General features: G+C 36.3%; 1 protein-coding gene across 1 annotated transcript; it reads right to left on the bottom strand.

The window, feature by feature from the left end:
• Positions 1-6,806: 6,806 nt before the first annotated feature.
• On the bottom strand, positions 6,807-11,179 carry LOC133675621 (laccase-1-like). The gene is made up of 5 exons (XM_062097052.1): positions 10,887-11,179; positions 10,609-10,760; positions 8,460-8,701; positions 8,226-8,354; positions 6,807-8,131 (listed from the first exon to the last, which is right to left on the bottom strand). Exons 1-5 carry the CDS (start codon positions 10,992-10,994, stop codon positions 7,023-7,025), a joined length of 1,740 nt encoding a protein of 579 aa, XP_061953036.1. The 5' UTR covers positions 10,995-11,179; the 3' UTR covers positions 6,807-7,022.
• Positions 11,180-12,073: the final 894 nt, after the last annotated feature.

Genomic DNA, 12,073 nt, shown 5'->3' with positions numbered 1-12,073 from the left:
GGGGATTTAAAAATGAAAGGACCTTCTCTTATTATATAATAATCCAAGATTGTTTTTTCTTGAACTCAAAAATAAAATTGCCATGTCTTATTTCTAGAGGAACAACAATTTCTATGACGTCTAATATATCATGTTCAATGCCAACCAAGCATTGGCGGAATTAGGGTGGCTGGCAAGGGCAGGAGCCCTGCAATCGAAGTTTTTTATTTTCAGTTTTTTTTCTGAAATAAATTAGATTTTTATGTGTTTTACCTCGGTTATGGAGCCTCAAACGCCATGGACTATGGAAGCTGCTGCATTTAAAGAATCTTCACCTTCATTCCATGATCGTCAACGGTGTTTCATGTGATATTATTAAGTCTTCAAAAATGTGTTAAATGTCTTAGGGCCATTCCTATTAAATTTCCCAGCACAGTACAAAAAATCCAGAACCGTTCACGAGAGGAGGATGAGTATAGTAAAGAGTATATTGATATTTGATTTGCTGGAGCCAAGAAATTAATATAAAGAAAGCATCGATATAAAGTTCTAGCCTGAATCTTCTTACATTAAAACGAGAAAAGAACATGTTTTCAGAAAAGCTACGGCCATGGGAAGAAGAATATAGAAGGTCAATAGTAGAGATTATAGCTCAAAAAACAAAGAAAAATATAAATATTTTCTTTTTGGTTCTATGGGTGGCCAGATGTATTGTATTCCTAGCAGGCAGCAATCAATTAAAGTGAAAAAAAGATATATTTTCAAGGACAGTCACTCTTGAGCCTTGATACCACCCCACCTTGAAAAAACTTTTAAATTTCTTTATCACTTCCACACAGTTGCTCTTCTTTTTCAACTTAGCTATCATAACACTTTTAGAGCTTAGTTAATTCCCACAGATCTTTGAAACATTTTGGTGATCTTGCAAGATGCTATCATGATAACTAGAATCACCTTGACTCATTCCCATGAATCTCGACCTCTCAAGTTTCAGTAATAAAAAGCATAAATACTTCGACTCGTTATGGTTAGATTAGCGAGGCTAATCATGAAGCTATTGATCATTTTCTAAAGGGATATCAAGATCTTGGGATTTAGATTCTATAAACATAGAAATTGTTATCAAGTCATCATTATGAAAATAATGGCCGTGGTTAACTCAATTTATTAAGATTAGCAAAGTCTTCACACGAGAAGCTTCCAAGCCCATAATTATTAGAGAGACATTCATCCCCTAATAAGTATCTACAGTCTTTGTTTCTGGGTCCTCCTCGTCAACTACCAAGTTGCTATTTATAGCCCCAAAAAAATGTTGCCTAAGAGGCTCGTATTGAATGGGCTTATGAGGGGATGAGACACGTAGGCTTTGCGATGCTTACCACAACGCCGAATGCTACCTCAATGCATACCATAGTTGGTCTTCTGAATACCAGGGCATATTAGTTAATTTTGTTGTCTGTTTATCGAATTCTTATTGTTGAATGTTCATGTCAGTAAACTTGATTTTTTTTATGTTCTGTGTGTGTGTGTGGGGGGTTGCGCACAGTTTAGCATTTTCCCACAAAAAGAACATACATTATCAAACAATCAAAGGAAAATAATGTTATGAAACATAAAGCTTGTCGGATAATCTCTAGCCTCACTGCATTACTTTGCCTCGCCCAAAAACCACAAATTTATACCAAGCTGTACTACGATTATCAGCACACAAAACTTCATTATTCTTCTCAACTCGCCTATTCACAAGTATCACTAGCATATGTAATATGGGATGCAATGTAGAATAGGAAATATTATATTATTAATGTATTATTAATGTATTGACTTATCATGTATAGTATGGTACATCGTAACACATGTACTGCCCTAATCATATAAATAACAGAGGTGATTACTTGATTTTGTAAGCCATTTAATTATCACAAACTTTGTTTCAACTTTAGATCAGAGCCTCTTTATCTAAACAGATTTATGTTTTCCTCTTCTTTATTTTCCCTTCAAATAGCAGCTGGAACGCATTGGTGTTGTAGCTTAATTAATTACAGTTTGCTTTTCCCTTCTCCTGGTTTTTAAACCGACTTAAATTGCAGCTTTTGCCTTATGCTTGTTTGAGTCTGTTGAGTTCTGCTCCCGATTGAGAAATTTAATTTTGCTAACGCTTCTAATATTCTGAAACAATTTTTACTGTTTATTTGAATTTGCTACTGCTTCTTCTACTCTGCAATGATTTCTCTGCAATGATTTCTCTGCAAATCTGTCTCCTATTTATTTCTCTCTAACGATTTCTCTGCACTTCTGTCGTCTATCTGCTTTCTGCTTAGAAAATTAAGTGCTCTACTCATCTTCCGCAATATGGATCCTTGGGTTGTTGCTGCAGCTGGCATCAATGTCAGCTCTTCTTCTCCCATCACCAATGACAAGATATCTTCTCCAAACATCAACGTAGTCATGCTGCCTTCTGCTGCGACAGCAGCTATTATTCCCCTCTCAAACACACAACAGGTCATCAACCTAAAACTCACAGACTCTAATTATATGTTTTGGCTTATGTAAATGAAGTCATATCTGATTGGCCAAGGGATTTTCTTGTTTGTTGATGACTCGCATTCATGCCCCTCTTCGCTTGACCTATCCAATAACTTCTTTACCGCCTCTGCCAGCTTTAGTGCTGGTCCTTCCCAAGCGTTTCTAACATGGAAACAACAGGACCAACTCATCCTCAGTGCTCTACTGTCATCCCTCTCCATTGATGTTCTTCCCCTTTTAGTGGACTGCCCAACTTCAGCTAGTGTTTGGGGTACCTTAGAACATGCTCTTGCTTCTCTATCTAACTCTAGGATTATGCAATTGCATGGCTCTCTTCAGGACCTTCATCAAGATGATGATATTGTCACTCTCTACCTGCAGAAAGCTAAGGGATTATTTGACAAACTATCCACAGCAGACAGACCAATCTCCCTCATTGATTTCAACCTCTATGTTTTTCGGGGCCTTCGTGGTGAATTTGAAGCTTTGGTTACAAGTACGTCGACTAAAATTGAGTCTTTTGTGTACTCTGAGCTCCATAGTCACCTGTCTATACACGAGTTTTTACACAGGAGCTCTCTTTAATCCATTCCGACTATTGCATCGCTGCTGCCCATACCTTCACAGCCTCTCTCTGCCTATGCTGCACAATGTACATTTGCTGTTTCATCGCAGAAACTCTTCTTCTCATCAGGGCAAGGGAAAAAGAGGCTGGAGGGGACATTCTCGCAGTGACTACAACCAATATAATGGTCAGTCTTACCATGGAAATAGTGGGGGCTCTTTTTGGTAGAATACCCGTAATTATGATAACAACTGGCAGCAGCAAAAGCTAGCAGGGCAGAACCAGTGGCCACAACAGATTAGATGTCAACTTTGCAACATCTTTGGACACTCTGCACAATACTATTCTCAACTTGTGCATCATGGAAATCAAGCTTTGACAAACTTCTCCTTTAGTGATGCTTCAGCAGCAAATTCTATCACTTGTTTTCCTAACACATGCGAATCAACATGTTACTCCAAACATCACTGATATGACTCATGCAAAACCTTATCTGAATAATGATCAATTATATGTTGGTGATGGTAAGGGACTTATTATATCTAATACAACTCATAATATTTTGCATACTCCAAAATGAACCTTTACTTTGTCTAATATCCTACATATTCCGCAAATTAAAAAAAAAACTCTTATTTGTTCAACAATTTTATCGAGAAAATTGTCTTTTTTTAGTTTCAATCCTTTTTTTTCTATGTCAAGGATCTCATAACCAAAGCAGTTCTTCTTTTCGGTCAGAGTAAAGATGACCTCTATATCCTTTTTTAGTCCTTTGCCACATGTATGCCCCAAGCTTTTCTATCCACTTCTGCTAATGTTTGACATCGTCAACTTAGTCACCCAAGCTCTCGTGTTCTGAATCTCTTAACATCAAATAAAAAGGTCATTTGTATTTCTTGTCATTTAAATTTTCAATGTTAAACGTGTCTATTAGGAAAATCACTTCGTCTACCTTTAGGGCCTACAGGTCATAAAATGTCTGCTCCTCTTGAACTTGTTTTTAGTGATCTTTGGGGCCCTAATCCTATGTTATCTTCGAATGGTTTTGATATTTTGTTATTTTTGTGAATGCGTATACAAAATTTATCTAGTTTTATCCTTTTGTTGTCAAATCTGATGTTTTCAATTTGTTTCATCAATCTTAAGTCCTAGTTGAACAACAGTTCTCTCATAAAATCAATTTTTTTCAAACTGATTAGGGTGGTGAATATCTTAAACTAAATTCATTTTTTTAAAAACCATTGGTATTCATCATCGATTAATATGCCCATATACACATGAACATAATGGTACTATTGAACGTTGTCATCATCATATTGTCGAAACTGGTCTTACTCTTCTTGGTCATTGTAAGGCACCTTTAAAATTTTGGACCTATGCTTTTGGATCCTCTGTTTACCTCATTAATCATATGCTAACTCCTATTTTGTGCAACAAATCTCTTTTTGAATGTCTGTTTCGTCAGGCGCCTAATTATGCCTACTTATGTACTTTCAGGTGCCTATATTTTTCCTTTCTTCGACCTTAAAATGCTAATAAGTTAGACTATCTCTCCACTTTATGTGTGTTCTTAGGCTATAGTTTATCTCATCTAAGATATCGTTATCTCGATTTATCGTCTAATCATATCTACATCTCTCGTCGTGTCTAATTTCATGAATAATCCTTTTCGTTTCTAGAGTCTGCCAATATTCTTGCATCGACTAGCCATACCCATCCACTTACCACTGTCACTCACCTCCCCTCTTTCACCATTTTTTTCAACCACACCACCCACACCCTTTAACCCCTAACCACCATCTGCCTTTATATCTTTTAATCATTATACAAGTACAGGGTCTGCAACACTGGCATTATCTGTGTTTGCTTCTCTCCTAGCTGTTGTCTCTTCACTACAACCATTCAACTCTGTCTTTCCACTCAGATAGTCTACTCAGTCTCCATCAGGTCTGGAACTCTGTGTTGATCTTTTCAGGTACTCTCTTCCACGGCAGACATCCCCTGTCAGGTCCCCTACTTCTCCAGCAACACATGGTGTTGCGTCCTAGACAGGACAATCAACACCACTTTGGTCTTTGTTTCCTCATCACAGACTTCAATCCCACGGGTAATGTCTCATCCCACTCTCGAGCCTCTTAATTTTAAGGAGGATGACCATTTTATATGCTAGCATATTGCTATGAACTCTAAAATTACATCTTTACATGCCAATGGTACTTGGTCCGTGGTACCATTTGATCCCTCAATGAATGTGGTTGGTTGTCGGTGGGTGTATAAAATTAAACGCTGAGCTGATGGTGCTATTGATCGCTACAAAGCTCGCTTGGTTGCCCGAGGGTTCACTCAACAGGAAGGCATTGATTACTTAGAAACCTTCAGTTTTGTTTTTGAAACAACTACTATTCGGTTAGTTCTCACTATGTCGTCTCTAAAGGATGACATGTTCGGCAACTTGATGTCCACAATGCCTTCCTCAATGGCTCACTTAGTGAGGTTGTTTACATGGCACAGCCCACAGGTTTTGTAGACTCTGCTCTGCCGCATCATGTCTGTCATCTTCATAAGTCTCTGTATAGTCTAAAACAAGCTCCGCGGGTTTGGAACATACGTCTGAGTGACTTTCTTCTGGCTATTGGTTTTCGGGCTTCCAAGGTTGATACCTCTCTATTTGTTTTGACAATGAATCATGATATTTGTTATCTACTTGTCTATACTGATGACATCTTACTTACTGGTAACAACTCTGCATTGATTCAATGTCTGATTAGTTTACTAAGTTCAGAATTTAAGCTTCGTGATTTGGGTAATGCCCATTATTTTTTAGGGGTTGAGGTCACTCCTATTAGTATAGGACTCATGTTGAGTCAGCACAAGTATGTTCTTGATATTCTCTGTCATGTTGTATGTCATTATGTAAATCTATTGATACACCAGCCTTTGTCTCCAAGGTTGCCCTGCAGTCTAATATGTTATTTTCAGATCCCACTCACTTTCGATAAATTGTTGGTGCTCTTCAGCATCTCACGTTTACTAAACCAGACATCTGTTATGCTGTAAATAGGATCTGTCAGTTTATGCATGCTCCTACTGAGACCTATTAAGCTGTTGTTAAACGCATCCTACGTTACTTGAAAGGTACGTCCTCTTTTGGCCTCCACCTTACTCATGGCTCCTCTTCCTCACTTCATGGCTTTACTGATGCTGATTGGGCAGGGAGTATTGATGATTGAAAATCTACTAGTGGATATATTGTCTTTCTTGATGCAACCCCTATTTTATGGAAATCTAGGAAGCAATGCACTGTTGCTCGTTCCTCCACTGAAGCAAAGTATAAGGCTTTGGCTGATGGTACTGCTGAGGTTCTTTGGCTCCGTTATCTTCTATCAAATTTGTGCTTTTTTCCTAGTTCTGTTACTATTATCTAGTACGATAATTTGGGTGCTACTTATCTGTCTACTAACCTGATTTTTCATGCTCGAACAAAACATGTTAAAGTTAATTATCACTTTGTTTGTGATCGAATGGCTAAAAGGGAGATTCAAATTCGCTTAATCTCCTCTAAAGATCAATTAGCAGATGTCCTTATAAAGCCACTCTCTCACTTTATTTTTTCTCTTATACATTCTAAGCTTCATGTGGATCACCCACCTTCAGCTTGAAGAGGAGTATTATGGAATGTATTGTAGAATAGAAAATATTGTATTATTGATGTATTGACTTATCATGTATAGTATGCTATACCGTAACACATGTATTACCTTAATCAAGTAAATAACAGAGGTGATTACATGATTATGTAAACTACTTAATTATCACAAACCTTATTTCAACTATATGTATCATACAAAACTATTTGATGCACCCTTAAAAATTTAAGGAAAAAAACATGTAAAAGTAATCAAGTACATTAAATGCAGCGAGGCATTGACTAGTAGCTTAAGAAGACGATTAATTAGCAGGAGGGGAGATCGTGAGGGGGGGGAAGCAAGCTTTGAGATGGTCCCTGACCATTGTGGACAATAAAGCCAGTTGCTAGACCCCATGAAGTATGTTCCTCAAGGTGACAATGTACGAACCAAACTCCTGGATTATCTGCCTTGATCCTAATAGCAGCCCATCCCCCACTTGGAACTGCCACTGTATTCCTTTCTGGAGGATCGACAAGATTGTATCTTTTCGGATCCTTGGCTTCGTTGAAGTTTCCAAATCCACTCCCAACAATGAAGAAGTTGTGACCATGGACATGAATTGGATGGTTCTCCAAATTAAGAAAACTTGTGTCTTGCAACACAATTTCTATGTTTGTGCCATAAGGCAGTCCTAAAAGTTTCGTACCGAATTTCGTGTTCATGTTTTGAGTCAATGGATCCCCACCAGTATAATCAAAATTATTTGGTGGTTTTTGTGGGAAATCAGAGGAGAAACTACTGGTGGTGAGGTTCTTGTAATAGCTTTCCAATATTGAGATGGAAGGGCGAACGAATGATTGGTTGTTCATTGAAGCAAAGAAACTCTTGCCCTTTAAGCCCAAGCAGGTTTTGTTTTCTGGACAGTCTTGAAGGTTAAGACTTATAGTTGTTATCACTCGTTTATCAATTGTTTTAGGCACATTACATGGGTACTGAGGAGATGCAAGACTTTTAATCTTGTCCGAAAATTTTGTGGCAAATGCAGTGTCTTCCATTGCTGGAAGGTTGTGAAGTTTAAGGCTGCTCGGATCAACTGGGGATTTTCCTTTCCAGGTCCTTGCATTTTTGTACCTCAAGAAGCCGATTGTGGTGGAGTTGTTGGAGGGGAACACAGAGGTAAGATAAGGCCTTGCTGCCATGACAAACATGCCTGTGAAGTCTGGAACCTGGTTTGCAGTCATTAAAACAGTAGTGGTTTGTCCAGGAGCAATCATAATGGAAGTGGTTGCGAAGGGTTTAGTGTAGACTGCATCAACCTCCACTACGGTCAACGTATGTTTCGCTATTGCAAAGAAGAGCTCATTTGTTAGAGCTGCATTGATGATCCTAAGCAAATAGGTCTTGCCATATTCCACCGTCTGAATAAAAGTATCTGCAAAATAAAATTAGCAAATTAACCATTTCAGGTCATCTTCATTTTTTGTAGTGCTAAGAAATGTAAAGAGAGACAGTGGTCTTACAATTACCTTGGTTACAGCAAGGATAGAGAGGTCCTGGGAATCCATTTATGGTGTAGGCATTGGAACTGTCTGGCCCTGCTCCTGTTAACATCATTCTGTTTTCAACTTCATCTGGATCCCCATTCCACCATTCTCCTGCATTTTATTACACATAAAACACGTCAAGAATTAACTAACAATATTAGACACTCGTCTGTGTCTCTCTATCTTCTTTGAAAAGAGTAAACATTTAATTATTACCAAAAATGATGGGGATTTCAGCTTGAATTGGGTGTGAGAATGGATATGGGATGCGAGGGTAGATGATGAAAGCACCGTAAACAGATGCTCTTTGCCAAGCATAGTGAGCATGCCATAGTAGTGTCCCTCTTTGGCCAGTAACAGTGAACTTGTAGGTGTAGGACTGGCCTCCTCTAATGGGGCATTGGGTAACGTAAGCTGGTCCATCAGCCCATCCTGTTCTTAGCTGCCTTACACCATGCCTGTTACGTTCAAATTTCGAACACAAACATGAACTAGCTTGTCAAACGTGTCAGATAAACTCCAATACATGTGTTGCTAAAGAAAATGCCAGTTGTCATACCATCATAGTTATTAAACTAAACTGGTCCGGCAGGTCGATCCAGGGGTTGAACCAATTCAAATTTGTTAAAAGACCGACCAGTGCAACAATCCGACCAAACCCTGTTGACCCAGTGGGTCAACCCATCAATATATATGCTTTATGTTTCCAAGAAAAAAATTATGTTTTTTTAATGTGAGATAAAAAAATCTTTTGATTTAAATACTTTAACTTAAAATGATAACATAGTATCTTTTTAATGTGGGATTTGAAACCTATCAGTATATATACTCTATATTAACAAGAAAAAAGCTATGTTTTTTCAACGTGGAATTTGAAACCCATTAGTATATATACTTTATGTTCCCAAGAAAAAAGTTATGTTTTTTCAATGTGAGATAAAAAACTTTTTGGTTTAAATACTTCAACTTAAAAGCTTAACATGATATCTTTTTGATGTAGGATAAAAAAACTTTTTAAAATATTCTTTTAAACTTTATTATTTACAATATGTATAGCCTATATTTACATGGATTTTTTTCTTAGTTTTTTCATATAAAATATTAAAACTTTAATTTTTAAAAAAAAAATTCTGGGTTGATCCGGGTTGACCTATGAAACCCGGAACCCCGTCCCTTGGCCGGGTTAACCCCCAGACCAGGTTTAATAACTATGCATACCATAGAGATATACGTCTCCGCTTTTTCAGTCATAAGGATGAAAGTTTTTGTTCTTTGTATTATATAATAATTTAAATTTTATTGAGATTTCATCTAATAACTTAAAGTTCTAGGTTGAATGGATTCTTTAATATAATATCAAAGTTTTGATGATCAAACAATCAAGAGTTTGAATCTTATATTTTTTATTTATTTGATAAAAATTAAGTATAAAGTGTTATGAATCTGTATAAGTTTTAAGTTTAAAAAATTTTCATTTAAAAAAAATGTTAAAAATTAATATAAATGATATCTTAAAATTTTGTATAAGAATTTTAATTTTTAAATTGCATTGGATAATAAAAATCAAGGGAGAGGAAGACATGAAGGCCAACAAGATTTCTGAACCAACTAGCTAGTCGATAGAAAGATTCCTTGCATTAACCCAACTTTCGTTTAGTGATTAGTTTATTCCGCATGTGCACATATGTTTTTCAAATAAACACTCCTTTTTACCCTTATAATTTATTACAAGATCTCAACTTCAGTTGGTATTGTTAATCTTAGTTTTACCGTTTAAACATCACAAACTATTCCTATTTTCTTGTAATAACGACGATGCTGGTGATGATATGAACAATAACAGTTTTTTTTTTTTTTTTTACTTGAGAATGATTCATTAAGACAACCACCCAAATCCATCACTTACCCTATAGTTCGGTTCAATAATTTAATATATCATTTTAGGGTTTGAACTTGATACCTTTCCCTATGCACCAAAGCTGCAAGGTTCTTTTGGGTTATTACTTTTTGTGTGTAATTGGTATTATGGTATATTTTGTTGAAAATACTTCAAAATAACATTTGTTTTTCATTTTTTTATGTTAATATATTAAAATAAAATAAAAACATTTTAAAAAATTAATTTAATATTTTTTCAAGGTATATCTACTTTTTAAAAAAATTCAAAAATAAAAATTACCATCCTTTCAAACAGACGTTGTTTTTCAATGAGAGAAGCATCTGCTGCAGCCAAAATGATGACAACATGACAGCATACAGTGCCACTCTTAGCATATAGTTAAAAAATAGTTGCCAAAATGATGACAACATGACAGCATACGGATATTGGAAAATATGAATTAGACTAGGATGTATCCAAACTCACCAATGAAGGGTAGTATTCTGAGCAATCCGATTTTTGACCTTAATCTCAACGTTATCACCTTCATGAACAGCTATGGTTGGGCCTGGATACAGCCCGTTCACCATTAGAAGCTGCTTCGTTGTGCACAAACGTGTCACCTTCTTCCACTCAACCTGAAAACGTACACAAATTTGTATTAAATTTGCGTGTGTGTGTGTGTCTATGTATATATATATATATATTGGTTGAAAAGGCTCCTAAGAGAGGTTTAATATCTCTAAGATATGTGTATGGCTTACATTAAATTGAAACCTTCTAGTTGTTTGTGAAGAACAACACGGTAACGCCGCGGCGATTATAGCTAGTGATGCTAGCAAAATACCATAATGTTTGCGCGCACCCTCCATTGCTGCCACTCCTAGATGGTCTATGAACTAGAGCACAACAGCCAGCACAAGTTACAAAAAACATTCACGCACCCAGGAGATATATACACAGGTAGAAAGTTTGCGATTCTCTAATATTTTAAAACTTAGTTATATCAATTCGATACAAGGACAGGATTTTCTGATGCTGCGGTAGGTGAATAGTGCAGTCGCCCAACGACATTTCTAGCAGAGCTTAATTGAAATTCCACCACAAATTTGTTCGATGGGCTTAACTTTTCTATGGCAACGAAGATCACCATCAGCATCAAACCCAACACTATGACTATTATTTTCTTAATTTCATTCCTACTCCCTTGTCACTTAGCACACTAACTGGATTCTTAATAAAGATCTGAAGTTCGGGCGGGTGGGTTGATGTGAGTTGGAATCAAGCCAGGAGTGGACTAGTCCAGTATTTTTGGTTTGTCAAGGTTGGTGTTGATGTAAGTTGGGGGCTAGAAAGGATAAGAGAAAATATTTTTATATCATAAAAACAAATAGAAATAGTCTATGTCGAAATCACTCAAGGTAGCTAACGCCATTACACACCGATAGATCCAATATCAGTAATGCTATAATCATCACTAAAGTCAATAACAATTGTTGACTGTTATCGTGAATATACTACAATAGGATTTTTATACTATGACTTTTAAGAAAATGCCGCTAGCTCAAAGTCGATTTTGTGACATGCCGTGAATGTAATATGATAGTCAGATGAATAATTGAATGCCGTTATATATATATATATATATATATATATATATATATATATATATATATATATATATAAGAAAAAATTCTTGAATATCATTACACCTCTTGCAACTCATCATCCTGAACATTATCATACTAATTAAAAATAAATTCATGGCGACTTTATTTCTTGAGGGTTGCCACACGCAAACCATATCACTTCAGGTGTTTTGCAACACACATAAAATTCAATAATAACATGCTACAAATTATACAAAATAAACAAAAAAAATTGTTTTGGATCCAAAAATGACTTTTGAAAGCTGCTGAAATGGAGCTGGTTTCTACGGTGGTTTCAGGGC

The sequence above is a fragment of the Populus nigra genome, chromosome 16 (genome assembly GCF_951802175.1).
Source record: "Populus nigra chromosome 16, ddPopNigr1.1, whole genome shotgun sequence".
Lineage (NCBI taxonomy): Eukaryota > Viridiplantae > Streptophyta > Magnoliopsida > Malpighiales > Salicaceae > Populus > Populus nigra.
This window is presented reverse-complemented; position numbering and strand designations above follow the sequence as displayed.